The sequence below is a fragment of the Sciurus vulgaris genome (genome assembly GCF_902686455.1).
Source record: "Sciurus vulgaris genome assembly, chromosome: 4".
Lineage (NCBI taxonomy): Eukaryota > Metazoa > Chordata > Mammalia > Rodentia > Sciuridae > Sciurus > Sciurus vulgaris.
In genome coordinates, this window is record NC_136464.1 from 47,313,924 (window position 1) to 47,341,880 (window position 27,957).

General features: G+C 43.8%; 1 protein-coding gene across 3 annotated transcripts; it reads right to left on the reverse strand.

Annotated features, from left to right (window-relative positions):
- Positions 1-1,863: 1,863 nt before the first annotated feature.
- SFTPD (surfactant protein D) lies at positions 1,864-14,841 on the reverse strand. Of its 3 annotated transcripts, none has more exons than XM_079137331.1 (9): positions 14,676-14,841; positions 13,966-14,107; positions 12,065-12,266; positions 6,959-7,075; positions 6,597-6,713; positions 6,137-6,253; positions 5,590-5,706; positions 4,992-5,075; positions 1,864-2,632 (listed from the first exon to the last, which is right to left on the reverse strand). In XM_079137331.1, the coding sequence occupies exons 2-9, from the start codon at positions 13,966-13,968 to the stop codon at positions 2,256-2,258; spliced, it is 1,134 nt and encodes a 377-aa protein (XP_078993457.1). In that variant the 5' UTR covers positions 13,969-14,107; positions 14,676-14,841; the 3' UTR covers positions 1,864-2,255. The 3 variants fall into 3 exon arrangements, with proteins under 3 accessions (XP_078993457.1, XP_078993458.1, XP_078993459.1); XM_079137332.1 differs by having other exon boundaries at positions 14,002-14,107; positions 14,676-14,834; XM_079137333.1 differs by lacking the exon at positions 13,966-14,107 and having other exon boundaries at positions 14,676-14,838.
- Positions 14,842-27,957: the final 13,116 nt, after the last annotated feature.

The window sequence follows — 27,957 nt, forward strand, 5'->3', positions numbered from 1 at the left end:
TCTACAGAATTTTAAACTGAAAGCAGATGAGAGTGGCTCATGTCTGTGCAGCAATCTCTGAGCATGATCCCTGTCCACGGGCAGTGGGGAAACCAGGAAGCAGAGGGGGCCAGCGTGCAAGGGACAAGAGGCAAAGATGCAGAGAGAGAGGCCGAGGCCAGGGAGGTGGCATGACTTTGTCTGTGCCCCCCTCCTGTCCTTCTTAATCCATTCAGAGTCATCTTTTCATTAAAAAAAAAAAAGGATGTCTTAAATTTAGTTGTTCTTAAATTCAGTTGTTTCCTCTTACAATAAAAAGGGCCTTTCTAAGCTCCTTCCATAAGTGTGCCCAGGTGTGGCCTTGCTGGGGAATTGTTTGCTAGCTATTGTGTAACTGACTTGTATTTCAGAAGGTGCCAGGAATTGGGTTTTTTTTTTTTTTTTTTTTTTTTTTTTTCAATAATAGAAGAAAGATCTTATCTCAGAGCCCTGTCTAAATGCTCTCTGAAAATTGGCTTTTGGTTTGGACATGCTACCCTCTATATGAGGTGTGGCTGCAGGACTTCTGGGAAGACAGTGGGGGTCTGGGTGCCCCATCCAGAAAGGGCAACCCCCCTGGTCCCAGTGAACCAAAGAGAGCATATCATCTCATTTCCTGCCTTGGGGGGTGGGGGAGACTTATTCATCCCTTCTGTGGGCCTGTGGTTCACCCAGGTGCCATTCTCATGTCTTGAACACAAGTCTCATTTAAATGATTTTTGTGGTTTGTACCTTATGTGGAGTTTCACTGGTGGTGTCTCATCTTTGAACATAGAAAAGTTATGTCTGATTCATTCTACTAACCACAAGAATGGGATTCTAATTAGAAAAATTTATACTCCCTGTATGTGTAATATGTCGAAATACACTGTCATGTAGCTCTAAAAGAACAAATAAAAATAAACAAATGATTTTTGTAAAAGTGCGTCAAATAAAATCAACCAAATATATGGGGGTCTTTGGTCTATATGTTTAGAGCCCAAGAGTATAAGCTTTGGGATCAGAAAGAACTTGCTCACCACCCAGCTCTAACCTTTCTATCCCCGTGACCCTGCACAAGTCCCCTTTTCTCTCCGTGCCTTTGTTTTCATATTTGGAAAATGAGGAGGATTTAAGTAGATTATCTCTGTGACAGATTAGGGAAAGAAAATCCCTGAGCCTGCCAGGCAAGAGAAGTGCTGGGGTGAATTTGAGCATGACCAGATAACTTCAAGTTCCCTGAGGTTTCAGATGACTTTAGGGTTGTGCACTTGGCACTCCTCCCCTGGGCCAGGGTGCAGCCCCATTGACAGGGCTGGGGAGAGATGCTGGGTGGCATGGAAAGAGGAGTACTCGGCGTGGGACCATGCAATCTGTGGGGCAGGAAGACTCCAGACCAGGTCACCCTGCCCTGCTATGTAGCTTCTAGGGCTTAGGCCTTAAAGCCAGAGGCAACCACAGATTCAACCTGGGGCTGTAGCCTGCAGTGGTTAGAGGAGTTGGGGGCCTGGAAGTGGTCCTGAAGAGTACATGCTGTGGGATCCGTAGCCTGTAGATGGAATTTAAAGCCATGGGCACAGGATGAGCAAGCCCTGGAGTGAATGTAAGGAGAGAAGAGAACTGAGAGTCTGGAGAGTCGAGGCTCAAGGATGTCTCCATCAGGTGTCAAGGAGAAGAGCAACGGGGACGAGCAAGAAGTCAATCAGGAGCAAAGGACAGGGCAAACACAGGCAAGGGCTGGAACACAGCTCAGTGGTAGAGAGCTCGGGTTTGATCCCCAGTACCACCCAAAATAAACAAATGAAAAGACCTTGGGAGGCAGCTCAGTAGTAAAGCACCCCAGGATTCAATTCCAAATACCAAAAATATCTTTCAAAAAAAGAAATTTAAAAGTAAACACAGGCCAAAGTGGTGTCCTGGAAGGAATAGTTTGGAAGAGGTGGAGGGATAGCTGATCATTTGATGAGGAGGGGGGCTGAGAAGGAGGTATTGGGTTTTGTTACAGTGACGTCACTGGAGGTTGACCTCCGTTCATTACACCTGGGAGAGCAGGCTGGTCCCTTCTTCCCGAATGGCCTTCAGTGGGTGAGGTGGTCTACAGTAGCCCTACCTCTTCCTGGAGAGAAGCCCTGGCTGTCACGGGTGGTCACCTTTTTATTAGGGTGTTGGCAGCACACAGATTTGGACTACAACTCACTTGCCAGGCTTCTGGGCCAGACACAACCACCTGTCCCTCCCCAACCCCTGCCACCAGGGGCTCAGAACTCGCAGATCACGAGGCTCTGGTCCCCGCAAGCCTTGTCATTCCACTTGCCGTTGGAGAAGATTTCCACACAGTTCTCTGCCCCACCATTGTTGTTGGGCTCCCCAGGGGCCCAGTTGGAAAAGACCAGGGACTCCCCAGTGGGGTAGACGAACTTGCCCTCTGTCTTGGTGTCCGTCATGCTCAGGAAAGCAGCCTTATTCTGGGCTGTGACCAGCTGTTGCACAGCCTCATTCTCAGCTGCAGAGCGAGGGGAGGCCAGCTGTCCGCCGGCCTGGGTGCACTCCTCCTGTGCACCCTCAAAAGCTCTTTCAGAGCCAACTGTTTTGAAGATCTTCTTCCCAACACTTCGGCCATTTGGGAAGAGTTCAGCTGGAAGAAAAGGGGAGTCGGGTTGAGATGTGGCAGCTCCTGGCCAAAGTGCAGGGGCTCTGAGATCTCCATGCTGCAGCCCAGGCCTCCTGGACATTCCCATGCAGGGCATCAGAGCACCAGAGGGAATGTGAGTGAGACACTTGGTTCCGGAGCAGCCTCAGCACATGCCAATGGGTACCTTGGTCCCCAGTTCACAGGTGAGAGTGCTAGAGCTCTCAGGGAAGTTAAGAGGCCCGGGCCATGCAACCATCATGTGGGCACTTAGGGAGGAAACCTCACGATCTGATGCCAAAGGGCAGGCCTGCCCTTTCTGTTTCAGCCCATTTTGTATACTGGCATTGATTTGTCAATCACTGTGTAGAACTGGACAACTTGACCTGTGAAATGATTGCTGTGTAGTCTGCATCCATTTCGGAGAGTACAGAGAGCTCACTGTTGTTAAGTTGGACTGTCTGTGTTGTGTGATGGGGTGAGGGGACAGCAGAGCATAGGGTGGGACATCTGAGAGCTGAAGGTGCTGATATCTGCCCTGGGTCAACTCCATGTTGGCCTCTCAGTGGATGATGCCCCAGCCAGTCTCAGCCTGCCCTAGAGGTACTGGGGAAGGGGAAAAGGATATCTGAGAGGTGCACATATTTGCAATTAGTGCTAGAGAGAGCCTTGGAAATAAATCAGATCTGGCCTTAAGACCCAACCTGGTAATGACTATCTTGGGGACAAGGCAAAGTCACTTTCAGAGTTTGCATTTCTTCACCTCTAAAGTGAGGGGTCACTTCACAAAAGTATCATCTGTGTAACATGTCAAATATCTCTTTTTATATCCTCGTCCCTGTGGCTTCTAGACCCATGCACGGAAATCTGGCAAAGAACACTAGGTCCTCAGGGCTCCAGAAAGGGCTGCATTCCTGGACTTGTTGAGCTGGGCAGAATCTAGGCAGCATCCTGGATCACTGTTCTTCTCTGACCATTTTTAACAAGGTTTTGGGGGTGGGGAAGATTGTCCGTGGGCTCAGAATGGAACCCAGAGCAGCCCTGAACAAGGTCAATGCAAGATCATGCGCCATTACTGGGTGTAAGTTCCATGCTCCCAGGGCAGTATGCATGTTTTACACAAATATGTTCACAAGTTCATGTTCATGTCCATGAGTTCAATATGTTACACAAATATGTTCATGAGTTTAAACAAATATGTACATGGGAATGTGTTAGGTCCAGCTAGTTGGCTGTGTATGCTTACCTGAATGTGCCTACATGTGCATATGAGCTCATATATGTAGATGGATATGGAATGGTGATATTTAAATACACATGCATGTGGCAGGTACATGTACACATGTTCTTCAGGTTTGTACCAGTGTGCTTATAAGCAAATGAGTACATGTACATGTACATTTATGGAGGGAAAAATTACCAAATGCTTAAAACTCTCACCTCAGCCTGGGTGCTTAGGAGCCAATCCCATATTTTACCCAAACAAAACCCTTTATGCTCTACTCACTCAGAAAACTTCTTTTTCTGACTCAGTGAGATTCGCCTGAAGGATAGAGACTCAAAACTGATGTCTCAGAAGGCAGAGGAGGAGGAGGGGCAGCTGGGAATGGAGGTAGAGACTTGAAAAGGCACAGAGCACTCAGGTGTGAGCTCCTGGCAGACTTTGACACCACAGCATTCACGGTTAAGATGGAATCTGCTCTATGTACATCAGGGATTGCAGGCAGAGCCCAGAATTGGCTGGCATCCCAAGGCAGCCTGCCCCCTGCTTGTCCAGGAGCATGAGGAAGAAAGATCCTTAATGGCCACTCATCAAGGTACAGGTATGCCTTGTACCTCCAGAGCATAATCCAGCCCCAACCCTCAGGATAGCACCTGGATTCTGTCTTAGACTGTGCAGCAACATCTCTGGGCACTCCCATACCTGACTCCACAGAGGTAAGCAAAGCAATGTGTTTGTCACAAGGACCAACACAGGCAGAAGGGAGGGAAGGCTGACTGAATTGCCCTGGATTTGAGACATCTGCCTTAGGGCACAGGTGGCACTGAAGTTGAAGGGTGCTCAGGAGCCTGGTAGTTTCAAACATGCATCTATCAGTCTGGTGAATTGGTAATATGGACTACTAAATCCTCGGACTTATCCCTTGGATCTTCTAGGTCCTGGAACACATGGCTTCTCCACTTTAGCCCAGCTGCAGTTTTATCCTCAGTCCCAAGCCTAGCCCTAGACAGAGTCCCTGCTCATTCCCATCCTGGACCCTGGGTGAGGCTGAGTGTCAGCCCCATCTCAACCCTAAACCAATGCCTGGAACCAGTGTGGGACCCAACATTGGTATGAGGCTGAGGTTCAGATCCAGGAACTCACCTTTCTTATACTGAGAGAAGACAGTCTGGAGGTTCTGTAGCTGCTCCCGTAAGGTCTCCACCTGCTGCCTCAGGGCTGCGATGTCTGCAGGGAAGGAAAAGGGCCATATGACAACTTGTCCAGCACAGCCTAGAAAGAGCTCAGAGCCTAGGCCTCAGGGAAGGGTATCGAGTTGTGTTGGGGGTGGAAGTGAGGAGTTGTACTGATGCCCAGCAAGCCCACACCTGCTGACCTAACTGAACCCCACTGTGTAAGGATTTCTAGTGGGAATTTAGTCACATATCCATTTTTGAGGGTGGGATGAGAAGGAATACATTCCTCATATCCCATCCATTGGGTTAGATGCTCAAAGCTATCCTGTGAATTGAAAAGACAGCTATCATTTTTCTAGTGATCAGATGAAGAAACTGCCCAGGTCAACCTTCCCACACACATTAGACAGCTAAGACCTAATTCTGCCTGCCAGCCTTTTACTAGTTGCACCTACCACCCGTAAATAACGGTGCAGTCATCTCAGGCCAGCCTGAGCGGAAGAAGGCACTATTCTCTCTTCCCAACCCCTGGTGGAGGTTCCCAGAGTCAGGAGCAGCTAACTTACCTGAAAGTCCACTTTCACCCTTGGCTCCTCTGTCTCCAGGAGCACCTCTGTCTCCCTTCAGGCCAGGAGGGCCCCTGGCACCTGGAGTTCCATGTGGACCCACAGCTCCAGGAGGTCCTTTGATCCAAGAAGGGCTGGGTAAGTTATGTACTCTTTTTATAGCATTTTCACCTTTTCAGTATGTGACTTGCCCTTATTTCTCAGTGACACACTCTCCCTGCACAGAGACTATTCCCCGAACCCAGCCATGTGCCCTCTCTGTGCACAACTATCTCCATCACACAGCAATCAACCTCCTCTGTGTACAACAACTCAACTGTCACCAACAACTAACCTTCCATGAATACAGAATCATCCCAAGGCTTAGCACTGCCCTCTCCCTACATACAGCCAGTCTGGGAGATGAAAAATGCAACCTTCTTTGATGCAGACTCTCTCTGTGGCCCTGCAACACCTGTGCTGGTGGTGGTGGTGCAGGGAGTAGGCAGTGGCAACTCCAAATGGACACCTCAGGATTGGATCCAGCCTAGATCTTTCCATCACTCACCTGCTGCACCAGCATTTCCAGGGGCTCCATGCTCACCAGGGGCTCCTTTCTCTCCTTTAGGGCCTGTGGGGCCTCTGGTCCCTGTAGTTCCCTGCACACCTGGGGCCCCTACTTCTCCTGAGGAAGGAACAAATAGGGACAAATGCTTCTGAGCGTGTGTCTGACATGTATCATCTCCTCGGTAGTAGAGTTTTTTACCCACAACTTCAGGGTCTGAAAGAGAACTGGGGAGACTGTGTCTGCTGCATGGGCTTCTGTGTGGAGGGTAAGAGAAAATTACTGCTAATGTGGGGAACGAGGGGAAGATGGGAAAGGTGGGAAAGATGTGCATGGTGAGGCCTTCATGGCCATGATGGTCTGGGCTCTTCCTGGCATGTTAGTATACCTCAAGTCACATCATGGTCTGGCACTATCATTTCTCCCTTCTCCCTTCCAGACCAGCTGTATCATATCCACCTACCTTTGGGCCCCACCTCTCCTTTTGGACCTGGTTTGCCTTGTGGTCCTATGTTCCCCTGCTTCCCTGAAGGACCATCTTTTCCCGCTGGACCAGGCGCACCTGGAAGTCCTGGGGGTCCTGGGGAAAAGAACCAATTCTGTCAGTGACACTAAGTCCTCTTGATAGCAGGAATGCACAAAGTGACAGTAATTTTAGGGGACAAAAAGGAACCCACAGTAGGCCCAGTCAGAAGAAACCCAGTGCCACCTTCAGAATAACCTTCTTCCTTCTTCCTGGTCTGGGATCTGTGCATGCATACTGGCATAGCCTACTGGCAAAAGAACCACTTTTAAGATATCTGAATTCCAAATCCAGTTGCTTACCACCTGGCCCAGCATCTCCTTTTGGTCCAGGTTCTCCAGCAGAGCCATTGTCCCCTTTTGGTCCAACTGGGCCAGCTGGTCCGGGCATCCCCATTTGCCCTACAGCTCCCGGCAAACCTATAGCAGCAAAAGAAATGGGCATAAAGTTGGCCCTAGGTCCAGAAGTGACCAAAAGCCAGCAAGGTTAAATTCCTAGCATTTCTTCAGGGTTCTGCAAAGCACGGACATTTCACAGTCACACACAGAGGTCCAGCGGTGATCTGTGAAATGGATGTTAGCATCCCCATTTTGAGGAAACAGTTTTGTCAGATGTGGATTCAAGTCAAGTGCTGCTTCTCCTGCCCCAAAGTCACAGTATCAACCAATGGCAATCTGTTGGCATTTGCCTATGATCACACACACACACACACGCACATACACACATGTGTATGGGTTGATATATGTGTGTGACACAAATATGTGTATGTATGTGATATATATATGTGTGTGTATGTTGGAAAACCAACATTCATATCAGAAATGACACCAGATAAAGGCTAACTTGTTCAGTTATTTGTGCACTTGCTTATTTATTTGTTTATAAGAAACCATAAAAACATAGAAAACAAAATCAAAACTTGACAAGTGTGCTTATACAAACACAGGTTGTGTAAAATAAAAAACTCTGCACAGCAAAGAAAACAATGAATGGAGTGAAGAAACAACCTGCAGAATAGGAGAAAATCTTTGCTAGCTGTTTGTATGACAGGATTAATATTCAAAATATTTAAGTAATTCAAAATACTTAAAAATCCAAAATAAGTAATTCAATTAAAAATGGGCAAATGATCTGAATGGACACTTCTCAAAGAAAAAAATGGCCAGCAAACATATGGAAAACACGTTCGATATCTTTAGCTATCAGGGAAATGCAAATCAAAACTACAAAATGAGATACCATCTCACCCAAGTTAGAACGACTATTATCAAAAAGCAAAACAAAACAAAAACAAAAGTAACAAATACTGGTAGGAATGTGGAGAAAAAAGAACTCATACACCACTTGAGGGAATGTAATTTAAAGTGTAGTATGTCCCTTCTGGAGAAGATTCCTCAGAAAACTAAAAATCCATCTACAGTATGATCCTGCTCTCCCACTCCTGCATATCTATCCAAAGGAAATGAAGGCAGGACACCAAAGGGATGATGCCTGCATCCAGGTCTATTGTGGTGCTCTTCACAATAGCTGAGATCTACAATCAACCTGGGTGTGCAACTGACAGATAGATAAAGAAAACACATACACAGATAGATAAAACACATACACAGTTCAACATTACTCAGCTGTAAAGAAGAACAAAATCCTGTCATTCACAGCAAAATGGAGAGAACTGGAGGATGTGATGTTAAGTGAAATAAGCCAAACACAGAAAACATAAGTCCTGCATATTCTCTTTCATATGTAGAAGTTAAAAATCAATCTGAACACAGACTAGTAATTAAGAGAAATTGGAAAAGGTGTGTGGAGGTGGGGAGAGAGTGGATAAAGGTAAGCTGGATTTGATCAGCACATGCTGCATGCATGTATGGAAATACCACACTGAACCCCACCAATATGTACAATTAATGCACTTTAATCAAAATCAAAAAAGAACCCAACCATGCACATCTACTTTATAATTATCACTGGACCAAATGCAAATATTTGTCTCGTGCCCTGGCTTATTAGATTTATAATGAACTGTGAGACAGGGCAACAGGTGAGGAAGACAGTGCATGAGATGCTTCTCATCATCCCAGCGTCCCTGCCCCATCACCTACACATATGGAGCTATCTTTCTATAGGAGGAAATAAGACTTGAAGAGTGGGAAGAATTTAGAGAGACTATCCTCTTTAAATCACTTTAAAGAGAAGAGATGTGACATTTCAGACTTGGAAACTATGCTCCTGTGGCAGGAGAGTTCAGGCCTTCTGGGGTCTAAAGTATGGTTGGGATAGGGGTGACTGAATTTTCCAGATGAATGGAAGAATCTGTGCTGGGCTCTGTGTCCAGCTGTTGGTTACCATCCTTCTTAGGAATGAAATAGAAGCAAAGAAGTTTACAAGACAGATCTACATCCCACTTCCACAGAGCATTGGTCTGAGGGCACAGGTATCCCAAGCTCAGGCACAGCATCTCTTGGATTCCACCATAGCCAGGCTTGCAGCAGTCTTATTAGGTCAAAGAAAGAAAGTCACCCTATAATGGAATGTTAAAGGCCACCTGTTCTTAGAGTACAGAGGGCATAGAGCATTGAGGTGGAGAAGGAGCGCCCTCCTCATCAGCAGCACCCATGCCTCCAAAGCACTAACTTTGCTTTAGGATTCCCAAAGACCTATGTCTGTGCTCTGGTGCCACCTAAAGTGGAGCTTTGTGATCTAGATTTTGGCCAATCTCAATCATACTGAAATTCCTCCTCCCCTCCCATCTTATATTTATTCACCATTTCCAGAAATATTTATTGAGCTTCATTGTCCTAAATGCCGGGAATATGGTAGTGAACAAAACAGACCCCCCCCCCCAAAATCTCTTCCTTGTGGGCCTTCAAATCTGCTGCATAGAAACAATGGAATATTACTCGGCCATAAAGAATAATAAAATTAAGGCATTTGCAGGCAAATGGATGAAATTGGAGAATATCATGCTAAGTGAGATAAGCCAATCTCAGAAAACCAAAGGATGAATGATCTCGCTGATAAGTGGATGATGACATATAATGGGGGATGGGATGGCGACAAGAATGGAGGAAGGAGGAACTGTATAGAGGGAAAAGAGGGGTGGGAGGGGTGGGAGGGGTGGGGGGAAGGAAAAAATAATAGAATGAATCAAACACCATTACCCTATGTAAATTTATGATTACACAAATGGTGTGCCTTTACTTCATGTACAACCAGAGAAACAACATGTATCCCATTTGTTTACAATAAAAATAAATTTAAAAAATTAAAATGTAAGTCATATGGCTTATTAGAGTATAATAAGTGCCACAGAAACAAAATAAAGCTAGGGGAGTGTTGGATTTCCTGATATACATTTTAAGTAAAATGGTTAGGACTTCCTTGCTGGGAATGTGGGCTGTGAGTAAGGCCTTGAAGGAGCCATAGGGACATATGAGAAGGAGCCATGGGGACATCCGTGAGAAGAGTGAACTACAGGGATCCAAGGGGAGAGGGGCCCAAGTGTGGTTAAGGATCAGCAAGAAGCCTGTGTTTTTGAAGCCAGGTGGGTTGAGAAGGCATGGAAACCAGAGAAGCAAGCAGGGACGAGGAGGTCAAGTCAGGCCTTGCGGGGTGCTGCGAGGGTGGGCTTTACTCTGGGGAGTTGAGCATCTCTGGAGGGACTCTCCTGAGTCTTTCTAAGCAGAAGTGCTGGAGGTGCTGAAGAAAAGGAAATCATCCCCTACAGCCAGGGTCTGGTCTTCCTTGCTTTCCTTAATATATCTGAGGCCCTCTGCTAATCACCCCAGGACACCATCTCCACCCTCTACTCTCTCAAGCTTCTCTCAGGCTCCAGTTCTTTTCAGAATGTTCTAGGAAGCACATGCTTCAAAATCTGTAGAGGAGAATGTCACAAGTGCCGACTTTGGCCCCAAACAGACCTCTTGGGACAGCATCTGAGGGTGCTGTGGGCTCCTCAGGACATTCACAGACCCATGTGGTCAAGTGAATCAAGTGACTAGAATGGAGGAGTCAGAGTGAGTCCCATTTCCACTTTACCATGTGCTGTTCCCTAAGAAATTCACGTTTGGAATGTGCAGGGGGTGAGGCACCTGCACAGGAAGGGAGGTCTTGGTCATAGTCCATGTGGCAAGCTCAAGGATTAGTAGGAAAGGTCCCACAGGAGCCAGAGAGAATTGAGACACCCTGAGAGGGAACTGTGTAGTGAGTCCACTCCTCTTCCAAGTTCACCCCTGGGCAGCCCTCCCCCTGCCCCAGCCCGTTCACACTGGAAGGCATTTTCTGTCTCTGAAGGACAGGCAGGTACTCACCCCTCACCCCACAAAGCTAGTGATGTTAGTCATTCTTTCTGACTTGAGTGTCACTCTTTTCCTTCCTCCCTGACCAAAATGCAAACTCCAGGAATACACTCTACTTGATCCCTTCAAAGCTGTGGCTCAGGACCACGTGATCCCTTGGTTCATGTTGCTGGTTCGTTGAATTTTTTCCATCTTGCTAGTAAGACCCAGATCCTCCCCCAGGGCAGGGACAATAAATATTTCAGGAATCATTCCCTTATTCCTTAGTACCTTTGGTAACCTCAGGAGAATTTGCCAAATTAATATAGCAGGAAAATGCAACTACATCCTGAAGACTCAAAAAACAATGATAATAAAATGTTTGGCAAATTATTTGTCACTGGGTGGCCAGTATTATTCCCTTTTGCAGATAAGAAAACTGAGACTCTGTGACACTGAGTGGCTTGTCCCAGGGGGTCCCAGAGCTGGATATATTCAATGAGAAGCCCATGTCTTCTTAATCTTCCAGAATGGTTGTTATTTACTCTCTCTGCATCAGTTTTCTTACCTATCAGGGGAAACTAGTATGTTCTTTGTAAGCCTTGTGGAAGGGTTAAATGAACTGCTCAAGTGAATACCCAAGCACAGGACTCCACAAGGAAATCAGAGCTCCTGCTCTCCCCTTGAAATGTTTTAAGACAAAGCCATTTGATTATATCTTTTGCCACTCTTCATACAGTGGAGTTTAATTAAATATTAAAAGAATTTAATACCCTGCATAGGCACCATTTAGTCAAAATTAACTATTGCTACCTACTGGAACAAGGTCTTAGGGGCCCCCCCAAATATCAGTAATTTACCCACTCTGTACTCATTTTGTGGGTAAGGGGAATCCAAGAATCCCAGGGGAAGAGTCAGGTCATTTGGGAGATGTATAAACATGGGGGAGTGAGATAGAAGGCACTTGCCAACTGGAAGAGCAATGTTTTTGATGGAATGGACATTGGTGGACACCCACGCACACAGGGAAAAAAGCCAAGTCTTCCATTGCAAGGATCCAGACTTGCAGGCTTGTTATCATTCCAAGGTTCATCCCTCCCCACCTGGATAAGCCACTGGTCCCAGCTTTACCTGGATCACCCTTCTCGCCTCGGGGGCCCTCTCTCCCATCCCGTCCATCTCGACCAGGCAGGCCATTCTCCGTGGGGCTGCACATGACCAGGGTACAGGTGTTGGCCATTGATCTCTGCAGGTATGTGTTCATTTCTACTCCCAGGTAACTCAGGGGCTGAGCAAGCAGGACCAGCATGGAAAGGAGGAGGAGCATCATGACCTGGGCAGAGAAACAGAAAGAGAAAGGGCATGCTGTTGATTCCAAGACATGGATTAGGCTTGACCCAGGTCCTGGAGGTCAAGAGAAGTCCCCCTCCCCAGGTCCTCTTCCCTCCTGTGGGGGTTAGAGCAGCAAGACTCCAAAGCAACTTAGGGAGGTAGACACTTAGCCCAGCCTTGAAGATCCTGAATTACCCACTGGAACTCTGTCATGGGTTGTCAACAAAGTTTGTCAATATTCAGGTGCCCCATGAGAACAGTGACTGTGGTTTGGTATTCCTCACTGAGGCCACCTGTCACATCAGGAAGGATTCTTTGAGTGCCTCTGGGCAGGACCCTTCCTCTCCCTGCATCAGGGTGGTTGGCTCGGCTCCAACAAGACAAATCTGTTTCCTCTCACTTGCTGGCTTCGTGCATTAGCACTGGCTGTCTACAATACTAATCTGAAAATAAGTCAAAATCCTGAGGACTTTGTCAAGTCTGTCCTGAGCTCAGGCAGGGAACATGGCTATATGTTTATTGGATGATTCGTCATTCCTGGACCAGACATTGACTGCATGAAGAAAGTAACAGAGGAAACCAGGTAAAGAATTTCAAATATACCAAATTAGCAGCTGCAGAGATGCAAAAACATCTAGAGGTCTTCCCAGGAAGTCTGCTTGGAGGAAGAGGACATCCCAAAAGGGACTCAGCCAGGTCAAAGACTAGTTTTAGGGGGAAGCAAAAGAAGCTATCCAATAGAGAATCCATCTGAGAGGGACTTTGGAACTGAGATCAGGGCAGGATGGGGGTGCAGGACCTGGGTCACTCCCTACATTGGGCATCTGTGTTAATTTCCCATCATGGTGATAAGCATCTCAGATAAACCCACTTAAAAAGAGGAACAGTTTATTTTGGCTCATGGTTTCAGAGATTTCATTCCATGGTCATAGGGCCCTATTGCCCTGGGTCTGTGGTGACACAATAATACATAATGACAGGATCAAATGGCAGAGAAGGCTTGTTCACTTCGTTCCAGCCAGGAAGCAGAGAGGGGACGGGCTGGGGTCATAAAATCCACTTCAAGGGCACTACTCCAAAGACCTAATTCTCTTGCACTAGGCACCCCCTCCTAAAGGTGCTACCACCCGCTGGTAGCTCCACAGACTGGGGACCAAGCTTCAACACATGGGCCTTTGGGGGACATTTAAGATCCAAACCATAACAATATCTTTTCTTTCAAAGAAAGAAACTTTTAAGAGAGTGGAAAAAATCAATGGGAGTCATAGAAGTTGGGGACAAAACCAACGGACCCTGTGCAAAGATAATGGACTCACTGGGATGACAGGAGTGGTGGCAGGACAGGGGCTTCCTGGCCAGGGAAAGTCCCTCTTTCTACAACTGCTAGTGATTCTGGGCTGTGGCGACTTTTATTTTCCATTGACTCCTTTCACTTTTGAAATCATAACTTCCTCAAGTATCCTGGAATTCTCTAGAAACACCTGGGTGAGCCTGCAGGCCAGTAGCAGCTACTTCTTTGCGCCTGTTCTGGCAGAGACTCAGTCCTGAGCACTGAGGGCCAGACCCAGGCCGGAGCAAGGGCATCGTCCCTTGGCACTCAGTTCCAGGGCCCTGTGGCTGATTCTGGGAGATCATAAAAGTCAACAGGCCATCTGCCCATAAGGCTCAAGAGAGCCCAGAAGGGACCACCACCCACTCACCATGGCATGAAGGGGCTTTGGAGAGGCCAGACTTACAGATTCTCAGGCGCAAGATCCAGACGAGGCAGTGTAGACTGGGCAGCAGATGGAGCCGGAAGAGCCACAGTCCCCAGAACTCAGGCAGAGCTCAGTTTATGCCATGCTTTCAGGGTAAGAGTTTATTGAAAAAGTGACTCTTCAGAACATGGGTTGGAAAATCAGAGACCTAAACCAGTAAGTGTATTCTTTGAAGACTTGAGGCTATGAGAGAAGTAGGTTTGGCTGCCACGCACAGGCAAATGGTACCAAGTTGGGTTTAAAACTCAGCCCTGAGAATGCCTGGTCTGTTTCTCCTCCACTGTCTTTCTTTTTGAAGAAACCAGGGATGGGGAAGAAACCGAGACCAAGCTGGAATTGCATTTCCCTCCTGAAGATTCTAGCATCTGGCACCTGGGGTCTCAAGGGGTGTGGTATTTCACTTATGTGCTCTACCGCAGCTCAGAAAGCAAACCTCCCACTGAGCCCAGGGAGCTGAATGAGGGACAAAGAGCACCTTTTCACCCCATTGTGCCTTCACCTCCAATGCCCACAACTCCTGGACCAGAACCTAGGAACCAGAACCCAGAACCACCCTTCCTCAGCACCAGTAGGATAAACTGCCCAGATGGGCCAGGGGGATATTCATAGGACACAGGAAAAATTAAATGAGAGGCAGGGGCAGAGACACTCACAGGTTGCTTCCTCTAGGGCCCCAGGAGCTCCAGGCAAATGAGCTTGGTTTGGCAGGTGCTCACTCTTTATGCCTACCCAGTAACCTGAGCAGCACAGCCAAGGTCTTCTGAGAACGCCCTTCTCAGTGAAAGTGGAAGTTTCTTCCTTGTTGACTCATTCACTCACTCTCACCCCCACCTGCACTCTGGAGACCTGCAGTGGATATTCATAGCACTCTGCATGTCTATCTCCTCAGAGTTTACAGAGCACTCTCAGTCTGTGATCTCATCTGCACCTTCCCTGCAGTCCTGTGAGTTAAGTAGCATCCCAGTGTCTGTATTTTGTAGATATCTAGGAATCTGAGGTCCAGAAATGCATGTGTTGCACAAGGACCTACAATGATTTCAAAAGCAACTCGCATCTGCATATCTCAAGAGTCAGGATCTACTGTGTCCACTTCTCTTTTCTCTTCATCTCAATAGCACTGCCCAGATACTGGAAAGGAGCTACTTGGCTTATCCAGGCAGGGGTGGGGCAGGTTCAGGGGCTGCAGAGGTGGAAACCTGAGGAGGCAGTGACTAAGGAAAGTGCCTCTGGAAGGGGTCACTCTTTTCCATCCTACTAGAACTCAGCCCTTCACTTATCTTTTGTGGCATGGGCTGCCCTTAGCAGCCTCTGCTCTTCCCCTGTTCAGACACATTCTCTGTCTTAGCCGCCATTTAACTTGTGCATGGCTCAAGTGACTATTTAGACTCCCAAACTCTTGACATGCTGTTGCAACCACTCTTAGGGCAGCTCTTAACTTCCAATGCCTGTTGGGCAGTTGTCTGTCTTACTGCCATTGCTATCATCCTTCCTTCCTTCTAGATTCCTGGAACTTGATTTCTTGCATCAACACTGCCTGATTCCATCACCAGCAGACCCATGTCTCCAATCCTCCCCTTTGACCACTCCAATGGTAGTACTGGCTTGTTTCTTGCTTTTGATTCTCCTGGCATGTCCCTGCATAATGTGGAATCTAAAATGCCAACTATCCCCATTTGGTAGAGAAAGGTTTGTTTCTCCCACTGCAATTTTTTGAAGCAGTATTCCATAGCAAATCACTCATGCTTTGATAATAGATCTGTTTTATTATTAACACAGTTTTCCCCATTCTAGAATATTCTCATGCCTCCTAGAAATCTGGGTCAGTGTGAAACTATCACATTGCATTGAACTATTGCTTTCTTCTACTCACAAAGAATATTTGTCAAGTCCTTTCCTGGTGTCTGGCCAAATCTTTCTTATTTATGGCGACTTTTATTTCAGGAACCCTGTACTTTGTGTTTCTTTGCAAGCAGATTCTCTCATCTGCCACCTCTTAGCTTGTCCTGTAGGTTTCTCAAAATGCCCTAGGACCCATTATAGTATAGAAAATGCTGTATTCTTATTCTAGCTTCATACTCCAGCAAAGTCTAGTTTTATCTCTGATACAACCCAGACATTTATATTGATAACTTTTGTTTTCCTGGGTTACACCTATATTGATGAGAAAAACAGATTTTGGATGGTGACCATAGTGCCCATCATTCAGAGGATCTTTGAACCACTCTCTCTTCCCAAGACAGGGTCCAGGGTGTCTACACAGTTTCTTGGATAGCCAACCACTCACATTGTACTGAAGCCTTGTCAATATTTGCAGCCCCTGGTGGATTTGATTAACTGTACTTTTGTCAGAGCTAAGCTGCAACCTGTAATATCCCCTGTAAGCTCAATTGGACACGATCAGCTATATGTGAGTCTTCCCATCCCTAGCTTTGCCTATCAAAGGTACCCACTTTCCTGGGAAAATAACTCTATTTTAGGTTTTAGGTGCCTCTCTAAGCAAAGCATACATTTTAAAATTTAAAACATTTTCAGTTTCCCTTCTTTAGTACCAAACTCTTGTTACCAAAACAAAAACAAAAAACAAAAAACAACAACAACAACAACAAAAAACCAAACCCCTCTTTTTAATGGAAACCTGTCAAACCTGTCAACTTCTTATTTTATTATTAATGCCAACATTTGATGACAAAGACATTAAGGTAATTTTATGAACTCAATTTTTTAAGAACTAACATTTCCATTTTATTATACTGTATTATATCAAACTAGTTCAAATGTGGTTCTCTACAACTACTGTTTCAGAGCTCCCTTGGGATTGAGTTATCCCTAACAGTGCCTTTACCACTGACCTTCAAGCTTAACAAATAAAATTCCAAATAATAAATTTTTATATGAATGAGCTAAGAAACAGTCCTCAGATAATTAGGGGTGTTCATCTCCATCCAGACACATTGCTGAAATGTTTCTTCTGGTACCACAGTTATTATATGTCAGAATCTTCAAAACAACGGAAGGTGAACAAAAGTACGAACAAAGAAACTTATGCAGCTTAAACCCCCCAAAGTCCTAAAACCAAGAGAAGAAAGGAAAAGCAATTTTTCTGCAAATTAAATGGGTCTCCAATATTTAGATCTAGTTGGGCTTTCAGAGATAGATACCTAAGACCTGTCATTAATAGATTTACCATCCTGGCTGTGGTTGCATTAATTACACCTAAAGAGTTTAGTACTCATCCAAGTGAAAGATCACGTACACTGATATGGTTATAGACAAGAGCAGGCTGTAAAGGCAAAGGGTAGTGGGACTGGTGCAACCGGGTGGGAAGTTTTCTCTGACAGACGCAGAGTAGAACAATCCTGCTGAGGATATCAGTGGAAACCGAACAGTCAAAGTAGGAAGAGGCAGAAACACTCTTCTTCCCCACTTCCTACCCATCACCCTGAAAAGATATATAGTATTAAGAAAATTTAATTTTTTTAAATTATAAGCTAGTGCCACTGCATTTCTTCTTGCTTGGTTCTTGTTTTGATGCACTGTCCTAGCTGCCCGAGGTATCACATTGGGAATCCCATCTATGATTGGACAGGCTATTCCAACTATTTATTAATCAATCCATATGTTGAGGTTTCACATCTTAACAGCTTCTTGAAGAGTGGGCACTCTGGGAACTCCAGCAGTGCCCGCTGGGTCGAAAGAGCCTGATGGACAGCTCTTTTGCCCTCTCCCTCTGATCTGCGGGGAACAACAACCCTGTCGTGCACCGGTTACCATGAGTGACCACGGACAGATGGTTTGCTTGTCCCTGGCAGCGCGGAGGCCAACCTGCAGCGAGCTCCATTCAGCATGGTCTGCTGCTGGCAAAAACTTTCCCGCGCCCAGATGAGCTCCCCTCTCTCTGCGCCCCTCCCTTCCTCTGCACGGCTGGCTGAAGGTAAGGCCCTGATTTTTTTTTTTTTTTTTTTTTTAAGCCATTGTTCAGAGTTTTTCCAAAAATGGTGGGGGATTTTTAAAATTCCTGTGGGAGTATTGTCCAGCAATATTGCCATTTTGGTGGGTCTCTAGGTCATCTCCTTTGAAGGCAAAGGGCTCATGGAACCCAGAGTCCAAAGGGATGCACAAAAAAAGTATCCTTTAAATTAAGGACCCTATAGTATTTACTATTCCTGGGAAAGTTAGCTGATAAAATGTAGAAATAAAGAACAACTCATGAGTACCATCTGAGACTTTGTTTATTGTCAGTAAGTTCTATAAAAATCTATGTTTTTCTCTCTTTGTTTTGTTGTTTGTTTTGGTTATTGTTTTGGGTCTTTTGTTGTTTGTTTTGTTTTTGTTTGTTTCATGCCAGGGATTGAACCCAGGAGCACTTAGCCACTGAGTCACATCCCCACCCCCTTTCTATATTTTATTTAGAGATACGGTCTTCCTGAGTTGCTTGGGGCCTCACTAAATTGCAAGGCTGGCTCTGAACTCTTGATGCTCCTGCCTCTCAGCCTCCTGAACCTCCAGGGCTATCCCTGGTTTCTTAATTGGTAGGCTGGGAGTATTGTAAGGAGACCTGCAGGGTCTTATTAAACTGCTTAAAAAGCCAATCAGGCACAGGTTTGTTCTCAGCTAGGCCCTAGGTTTGTACTCTAAGAGAGCCCTTAATTTGTTTTAAGGTAGCTTTTACAGACTTAGCACTAATAGCTCATCAAGGTCTTGTGACCAAACCTTGAGCATGACTTGAGTCAGGACAGTCTCAGGCACAGTTTTGGGGACTGTTGGTGTTTTATGGAGTAGCACCATGAGCTCAGCTCCATAACCAGAAACTAGAGATGCCACTAGCTTGCTTAACAGACTCCTCTCTTAAGAGGGGAATAGGGCACACAGGAACACACAGGAGTGAGGGCTTTAAAACCTTTGAACCACTTCACAGGTCAGAGGCTCAAGAAAGGATTTAATTCTCCCCTTCCTGAGTCCCCTCTTTGCTTGTGGTTTTTTTTTTTTTTTCCTAGACAGTGCTTTTTTCAGTACTCAACAGAGTATGTGGGTCCAGAGTAGTGGGTAACTGACCTGGGGCCTGGATATAAAGTAAACTGAGGACTTTGCTGGGGAGAGTGAGTTCCCCTCCCCTTGTTCCCGCCAGTTGGGCTTCAGGAAAGCTAATTAGCACCATTTACTCCTTCCTTTTAGAATGTAAAGGACTCTCCCTGGGACCTAACCACATCCCTTTGAAGTGTAAATGCACCTGTGAAAGCTCGGGGTTCAAAGCTAGAGATACAGAAGAACTTGTAAGCCAGCTTCCTTTATCACAGTCTGCTTTTGTAAACAGTTCCCTCTCTAAGACCCCGATTCACAATCATATGCTGCTTTTTTGAAATCTTGTGTCCAATTATGTACTGTTTTAGACTAGAAAATTTATGACTAGACAACCTATAAATGTGATGAGGTGCTCAGAATTTTGGAGTGCTAATCTCCTCTGGGCCTGCCGGCGTAAAATAGTTTGTTTCTCCTACTTCCCGAGTGCCGTCTTGTCGTTTCCACATCATTAGTACTCAGTAAAACTCAATTTTCTCTCCACTATTGCTAAGGTAACTGAGGGCATGCTGGAAGAAATCTGAATTGTATTAAAGGGAGACAGATGGGGAGTCCCTAGGTCCCATCAGTCTTTACTTCCCTATAGGAGGGAAGTGCAAGGAGTCAGCTTGGTCCCCTACCATCCCCTCTGAGGATGGTTTGGGAATTTCCTCTTCCAGTGTCCCTCCTGCTTACATTGGTTTGGCCCAGCTTTGCTGGTAGCCAGGGGGCCCCACATTGGGGGTGGGGACACTTGCCCAAGCTGGCTTCCTTTTTTCCCAGAGTTACCTGGAGCAGGCTGGAGTAAGACTGATAACCAAGGAACTTGCTCCCTTTTCCTTCTATCTCCAGTCACATCTCTTGTTGAAAACCTCAGGGGAAATAACCATTAGTTGAGAAAGCTTAATGTCCGGACCCATGTTTTAGTCAGTTCTTAATCTCCCAGATCCCCAAGTGTGGTCAGACTTGACAGACATTTCTTTCACCTCCCAGAACTCAGAACTGCATGCTTCATTGTCCTTCCCTGTCCTTCTCTAGATTGTCATGATCCTATTAGTCTAGTCATGGGCCCAGCACTATTCACTGATCTGTGGACGCTTTCACGCAAAAGGCTTCATGTGCCCTCTAAGTTGTCCCAGAATGACAGCAGTGCAAGGCCACTGAGTCAGACTCCAAAATGGCACTTTTCCTTATCATCTCAGTGCCTGCCATCCTGGGACAAATTGCCATTGTTCTCTGCCTCTCTCATTGTGAGTCCAGTAAAAAAAAAATCCTGGGAGCCTCTGAGGAAATTGTCCCCTTGGACTTGCTAATTTTATAACCAAAGAAAATGGGTTCACATCTTTGTGTATAGAAAACCAAAAAGCCTAACCAGGGGATGAGAGGACAGAGAAAGATTTATTATGTGAAACAGTAAGGAGAGCAGTAAGGTTATGTGCAAAACAATGCTCTCTCCAAAAAAAGAAAGTGTGTGATCAAAACAATAGTCTCTCCAAAAAAAGAAAGTGTGGGATTTAATTTATACAGCCTGTACATTTTCATAGGAGAAATCATGCAGAGTAACCTGCTAGTCAGCTTCCATCAGTTTCCCTATAATTATGGGCCTGAGTTGAGGCAGAGCATCATGATGGGTTGGTGGTGGAGCAAAACTGTTTGGCTCATGACAGCTGGGAAGCAGAGAGAGAAAGAAGGGGCCAAGGACATGCTAGACCTTCAAGAACATGCCTCTACTGACCAACCTCCTCCATCTAAGCCCCACATCCCAAAGTTTCCTACACCTCCCAATAACGCCACCAGTCAGGAAAAAAACCTTCCACACATTAGACCCTGGGGGGCCATTCCAGATCCAACCTCAAACAGGGGTGGACACATTTCTGAGCTGCCCAGTTGAGGGTCACAGATAAGAGGTTTGATAAAGAAAAATGGTGGACACAAACACTTCTGGCATGCTAAGTTCAATTTTATAATGAGAGAAGTTTTACTCTAAGGTGCCTAAAAGAATAAGTCAGAGTGACTTGGTGAATTTGGCTGGTTCCTCTTAAGTTTCTCCAAAGAGTTTTAGCTGAAATAAAAAGAAACAAGAAGGTAGATTAATAGTCCTTCAATGGTGCAGAATCTTTCTCCCTCATAAGTATAGGAATTTGCCCCTCATTTGGTGGCTAATAGGAAGAAATGTCAGCAAGATGGTGACTAGGAAGACTTACACCCTCTTTCCCACCAAGGAAACAACAATTCCCCCAAACCTGGACAGATTCCCTTTCTGAGACACTAAGAGACTGGCTCAGGAGCTCCTATACCCAGGTAAGTGCAAAGTCAGCCACATTAAAGCCAGTAGGAATGGAGCCACACCCTGAGTTCAAAGCTCTTTTCTTTCTCCTTGCTTTTTCAATTACAAGCCTAAATTTGTTTTCCCTGTACTCTGTTCCATATCTTAATGAGTCAGTATATAAAATTAGGAGAAAGCACTAACCTTTTCCCTCTTCACCCCCGACTTTCAGGGTATGGGAAAGGCCCAAATCATAAAGTAGTTATAAAAGTTTAAAGCAAAGACTGACTATGGTAGAAAACATGCACAGACCTTCAAATAAACTTCGGAACAATCACAGTTTCATAGATTCCCAGGTTGGATTGACTCAGTAACCTTGGGAACAACATAAAATATTCACAACCCATGTTCCAGAGCTTACCTTCTCAAGTGTAATGAAATATCTTGGGGCCCACCTGCTAGGGACTAAGATAATATTCCCACAAAAGATGCTTTAAACCAGGTGTGACAGCACATGTGCCTCAGGAAGCTGAGGCAAGAGGATCATAAATTCAAGACCAGCCTGGGCTGCTCAGTGATTGACACCTTGTGTCAAGATAAAAAGGACAGGGACAGGGGTCTCACTCAGTGGTAGAGAGTTTGCCCAGGCAGGGCAATGCCCTTGGGTTTGATCCCCAAAATTACTAAAAAAACAAAACAAAACAAAACAAAACTAAAAGCAAATAAAATTTAATGAAAAATTTGGGAAAACGCAATATGAACAAGGAGGCTTTCAGAAGAAACACTGGCATTTAAAAAGGAAAAGAATTCAAATGAGCAACAGAGCAAACCTAAATTTGTACCTCAAGGCACTTGAAAAAGATGAACAACCTAAACATAGATTAGCAAAAGAAAGAAAATAATAAAGATGAGAGCAGAAATGAAGTACAAATTTGGAGTACAACACAAAAAAATCAACAAAACAAATAGCTGGATTTTTGAAAAGTTAAACAAAACTGAAAATCCCTCAGCTAGATTAAGAAAAAAGGATACTCAAAATTAAAAAGTCAGAAATGAAGGAGGATACATTAAAACTGATGCCAGAGAAATGAGAAAGTTTTAAGAGATCACTATGAGCATTTATATGCCAACAAAATGGATAACTCCAACGTTAATAGTCTCCAAGAAATATAGCATAAAAAGACTTCACACATGAAGAAATAAAAATCTGAATGGGCCCTTAACTTGTAAAGAGGTTTAATCAGTGGTCAATAACCACCAAAGAAAGAAAATCCCAGGATCATTAGCTTCAATGGAGAATTCTACCAATAAGTTTTTTTAAATTAGCACAAATCCTATTCAATCTTTTTTATAAAAAAATATGTAACAGGAAGGAATACTTCCAAACTCATTCTACCAGACCAGAATTACCCAGATTTCAGAGCTAGACAGAAACACTACAAGAAAAGAAACCATAGACCAACTATTCTGAAAAATGTGAATAAATCCTCACCAAAATTTTTAAAAACTGAATTCATCAACACATTTAAAAATTAGATGACTGGAGATATAATTTAGAGAGGGAATATTTGCCTAACTTCCATGAGGCACTGGATTTGATCCTTAACACTACATGCACACACACACACACACACACACACACAAATGAAAAATAGATTAAAGAATTATACACCATGATCAAGTGGAATTTATTTCTGAAATGCAAGGATGGTTCAAAATGAGGAAAATCAATGCAATCTACTACATTCATGGAAGAAAGGACAGAAACCACAATTATTTCAGCTGACGCAGAGGATAAAGCACTTGACAATATTCAGCACTAATTCATGATTTATAAAATTAACAAACCAGGAATGGAAGGAAACAGTCTCAGCATAATGAAAACCATACAAGAAAATCCCACAGCCAATACCAAATTCAAAAACTACAAGACTGGAAGACTCTCTTCTAAGATCAGGAAGGAAGTCAACATGCCCAGTCTTGCTACTTTTATTTAACATAGTACTAGAAATTTTATGAGCAAGTCCCCAAGAAAAGGAAATAACAGACATCCAAATTAAAAAAAAAAAAAAAAAAAAAAGTAAAATTCTCTATTCATAGATGACATAGTTTCACAGGAAGAAAAACCTAAATATGCCACACAAACCTTTCAGAACTCACTTAAAAATTCATCAAAATTGTAGGATAAAAATCAGTTGTGTTTCTACATACAATGAACACTCCCAAAAAGAAATGAAGACATAATTCTCATTACAAAAGCATCAAAAAGAATAAAATACTTAACAAACTCACCAAGGAGGCAAAACCTCAATTAGTTACAACTTTAGAACTTGGTGGAAAAAAATTGAATGAGACAAAAATAAGTAAAAGCTGTCTTGTGTTCAAGGACTGAAAGACTTCAAATTGATAATATTTCCATCTTACCCACAGTGCTGTACAAATTTAGTGCAATTTGTATCAAAATCTCAATGGCATCTTTTGCCTAAATAGGAAAAAAAAAAAAAAAAAAACACCTAAAATTGATAAGGAATTTCATGAAATTCTGAATTGCCAAAGCAATCTAGGTTAGGAAGAACTAAGAGATCTCACAAATTTTATCTTCAAACTGAACAACTGTACATAAACTAAAATGATGGTACTGGCATAAAGACCAACACACAGATCAAAGAAAGAGAAGTGACACAGAAATAAACTCAAGCATATATGGAAAAATGGTCTTCAACAAGGGTGCAATACACAGTGGGGAAAGGACAGGACCTTCAACAGATAGCACAGGAAAAATTGATGTTCACATTCAAAGAGTGAAGTTAGAACCTTACCTCACACACATGTAAAAATTAATGTGAAATAGAGGAAAGACTTGAATTAAGGCCTGAAGTTATTAAAATCCTATGAGAAAGGATAACTTTATGACATCCGATTTGGTCACGGTCTCTTGGATTAACACTGAAAGTACAGGCAATGAAAGAAAAGTAAGATGAATATGACCATATCAAACACAATCCATCAAACATGAAAATGCAGGGCTAGAGATGCAGCCCATTGGTAAGTATGTGCTGAGCATGAAGAAGAGCCCGGGTTCAAGCCCCACTAAATATACACACACACAATACTGACACTGCTTCTCTGGTTGAACCATGATTTATACATATTTTATTACCCCTCCTGGATAAAAATTTTGGCGTTAGACACAGGTGGAAGTATGACTTTGCTATTGTCCTTACTTGAAGAACTTGTGCTTATTGAAAGTATTACTTCAGAAAATATGTATGACTGCCAAGTTGACCTGCCTGTCACATCTTTGGATTGAAGCAATAATTGGATTGAGACTTCTACTGAGAAATAATTTCAGTTGTCTATACTGCTACACTGTTTAGTGTGTGTTTTTGGTACAACTGATAACATTAAGATATTTAAAACGACAGAGAAGATTAGGGGATGTGTCAGGGGATGACCAATGTCATCTGCAGATAAACACAATTAGCTACATTAATTAGTCCTTACTGAGTATGTTACATTGTCTGTGAAGGGTCCACGTGTTATTACAAGAAAAAACAGGATTGAACTAAAAGAAACCATATTTTAAAATAAAGAAATAATATTTTCTGGACCCAAAGAACCCTACTGAGATGACAAAATACCAAACGACCTGTGGCCTCTAATGACCCTTCAAATGAGATCATGGAAGGTAAGCAAAACCAAGGATCTAGACTGGGAGCTTCACTCAGGGAACAGAAATTAACCAAATCAGGGGGAAACACATCTGAAGCTAAATGATGGTGAAAGCATCTCCCCAGCAACATCTTGGTATTACATTAGTGCTATGTCTTACCCTTTCCTTTTGTACCATAAAAGATATTTTTGTTTTAATGGCCCAGTTCCTGTTCCTACTACATAATGCTAATGGGTTTTACTGATAATCTTGTTCTTGGATATCTAGTAAAAAAAAAAGAGCTTTATGTGAATCTGCAAGAAGCTTGGAAGTGTTATAGAAATTTGGGCCCAAACTATTTTGGAAAGTCTGTCATACTCTTCCAGACAAAGAAGCAGAAGATTATTTTTGTAGTTAAGGGACTTCCATAGTTTGGATCTTGAGAGTCCCCCAAAGGTCCATGTGTTCAAGGCTTGGTCCCCAGTATGGTGCTGTTGGGAGGGGCTGAAGCTTTTGGGGTATGGCCTACAGGAAAGTGTTTGGATCACTGGGGTTGTGCTCTCAAAGGTGAGGGGTTTTGCTTCAACCATTGCTCTCAATATGAAGTGCTTCCTCTCTACAGATTCAAAAGCAATTGGGCCACATGATCATGGAGTGAAACTTCCAAAACTCTGAGCCAAAATAACCCTTTCTCTTTATAATTTGATTATTTCAGGTATTTGTTACAGTGACAGGAAGCTGACTGACGGGGATGAAAACTAATCATCCTGCCCACAATCTCTTTTATAAGGGTTAAATGTTTCTTGCCTATCTTCAGAGGACCAGCCTGGTCAAGCTACGTTTTCCAAGCATAGTAGACCTTACCTCTTTGAATTTGTTTCCTCCTGTGATGTTATCCAGCCACTGAAATACAAGTAGATAGCATTGTGTGTAATAATGAGAAAAATTTATCATCTATTTGGGACATGTTTTCTTTTTTCTTTTTAATTTACACATAACAATTGCGTGGCATTAATCAACACTAATGTAATGTTTGGAGTTCATTTATTACCATGGCATTATTTAGACAAAAATGACAGACCTACAAATTTCTATTGTATTTTAACACTCTACCATAGAATTGAGTCTTTGAAAGTATTTCTTGAATTTCCAGAAATACATTTATTAAATTTGTAACTTATAATCCTTTTTTCAACTGAAGACAAATTATTGTGAAAATTAGAAATAAACCCATTTCCTATATGAAATGTTCCAAGAGGCTTGTGTTCCTCTCAGTCTCATAAATAAAGAGGTAGGATCCATGATTCACACCACATCAAGGATCATGGCAAGGCATTTGCTCAGGTGCTTACATGATGTATAGAACCTGATTTAAGGATTGTTAAATAAAATGTATGGGAAGTCATTGTGGCCCAGGCTCAGGCATAGATTCAACAGACCAAATCAACATGAAGTTGCATATGGTAGCTGAGTGCTGTGGATCTCAAATAGCCCTGAAAACCATGTGCTGCAGGCTTGATTGCTAGCCTGTAGTACTTTTTGAAGGTGGTAGAACACTTAGGAGGTAGGACCTCATTGAACCATGTTAGGTCTTTGGGCACATGTACTTGAAGGGGATGTTGGGATCCTGACCTTTTCTCTCAGGTCTCTTTTTGCTTCCTGGTGACCATGATGTCAGAGGATTTGTTCCACCACATGTCTCCCACCATGATGTTCAGCCTTGCCACAGGCCCAAAGACATGTGGCCAAGTGATCATGGACTGAAACCTCTGAAACTCCTTTGAAGTCACTTAACTCAGGTACTTTGTCATAGCAATGGAAAGCTGACCCTGAGTTTCAGTTCAGATGGGATACTTTTAAACAAATTAAACTGTAACCAGTTAAATTGTCTCTATACCTCACTTCCATTTTCTATAAATGCTACAAAATTATGTTGTTGTCCACAATTCTTTGAGCCTGTTTTGATTCTGAGGACTACCTGATTTGCAAATAATGTTTTGTTTGTTTCTTAAATAAAATCAGTTTCAATTAAACTTGTCTGAGATTTTTTTCCTTTTAAAGGACCAAAGCATCAGTTGTTCTTCAAAAAACAAAGACCAGTACCTGGATTAAAGGAAGATGTCTTCCCAGCTATTCAGATATTATTTTAGGAAAAAGGGAATGTCACAGTTTTGCACTAGATCAGTAGTTGGAACCTTTCTTAATGAGGAAAAGGAAGGCAGGGACTCATAATATGAGTTCATAACAATATGAACTAGAATGTTCCTGGGCACACATGGAGAGAGGCGAGTCAGTCCCTTCTCATTAGGGCCACTTCACTGAACCCAGTCAGAGCCACTGTGCAGCACCTGGATCTCTTCTGCACACAGATCTTTGAGAACAACCCAGCACTTTCAACAAAGCTTTCACAGCAGATTGCACTGTCAGTCTCAGGGAGTGAATAACATTTCCATAGTGCTGAATCACAATCATGGAGGCATTGTGGCATATTATGAAGGCCAGGCCATTTTGCTGTCTTATTCCCAGCTTACCCTTTGCAACTGGTACAGGGGTCACACCTTCTCCACATCATTTTTCTGTCAAGTACCTTCTATTGAGAGCAGATGTGTTCATTTATTGCTGAGTCCATTTATCAGAAAAAGATGACTTTCCAAAGATGTCAGGTATGGTCCTGAGGGGCCTTCAAGTGTTCATTGACAGATGAATTGATAAAGAAGATAGATGATAGATGGATAGATAGGGAGATCTTACATATATCTACTGAATTGAATGAACTTGTATATAAACTACATTTTACACCTCTGTGCTCTCTTTCCATGTATCTGTCTAGGCTTTATGAAACTCAGTTTAACTTTTTAACAGTTACATAATGGATCTGCAAATGGGCAGGCTCCCTCGTGAGACACTTCGTTATGGTACACCTCAGAAATCTGGAGCTGGCTGTTCATATGACTGCATTTCA

Excerpts from the sequence above, each read along its gene's own strand:
- SFTPD (XM_079137331.1), bottom strand. Across the intron at positions 6,714-6,958 it reads AGGAGATGCTGGGCCAGGTG|GACCCCCAGGACTTCCAGGT; the intron begins GTAAGCAACTGG and ends TCTTTTCCCCAG. Across the intron at positions 6,254-6,596 it reads AGGAGAGGTGGGGCCCAAAG|GAGAAGTAGGGGCCCCAGGT; the intron begins GTAGGTGGATAT and ends TTCCTTCCTCAG.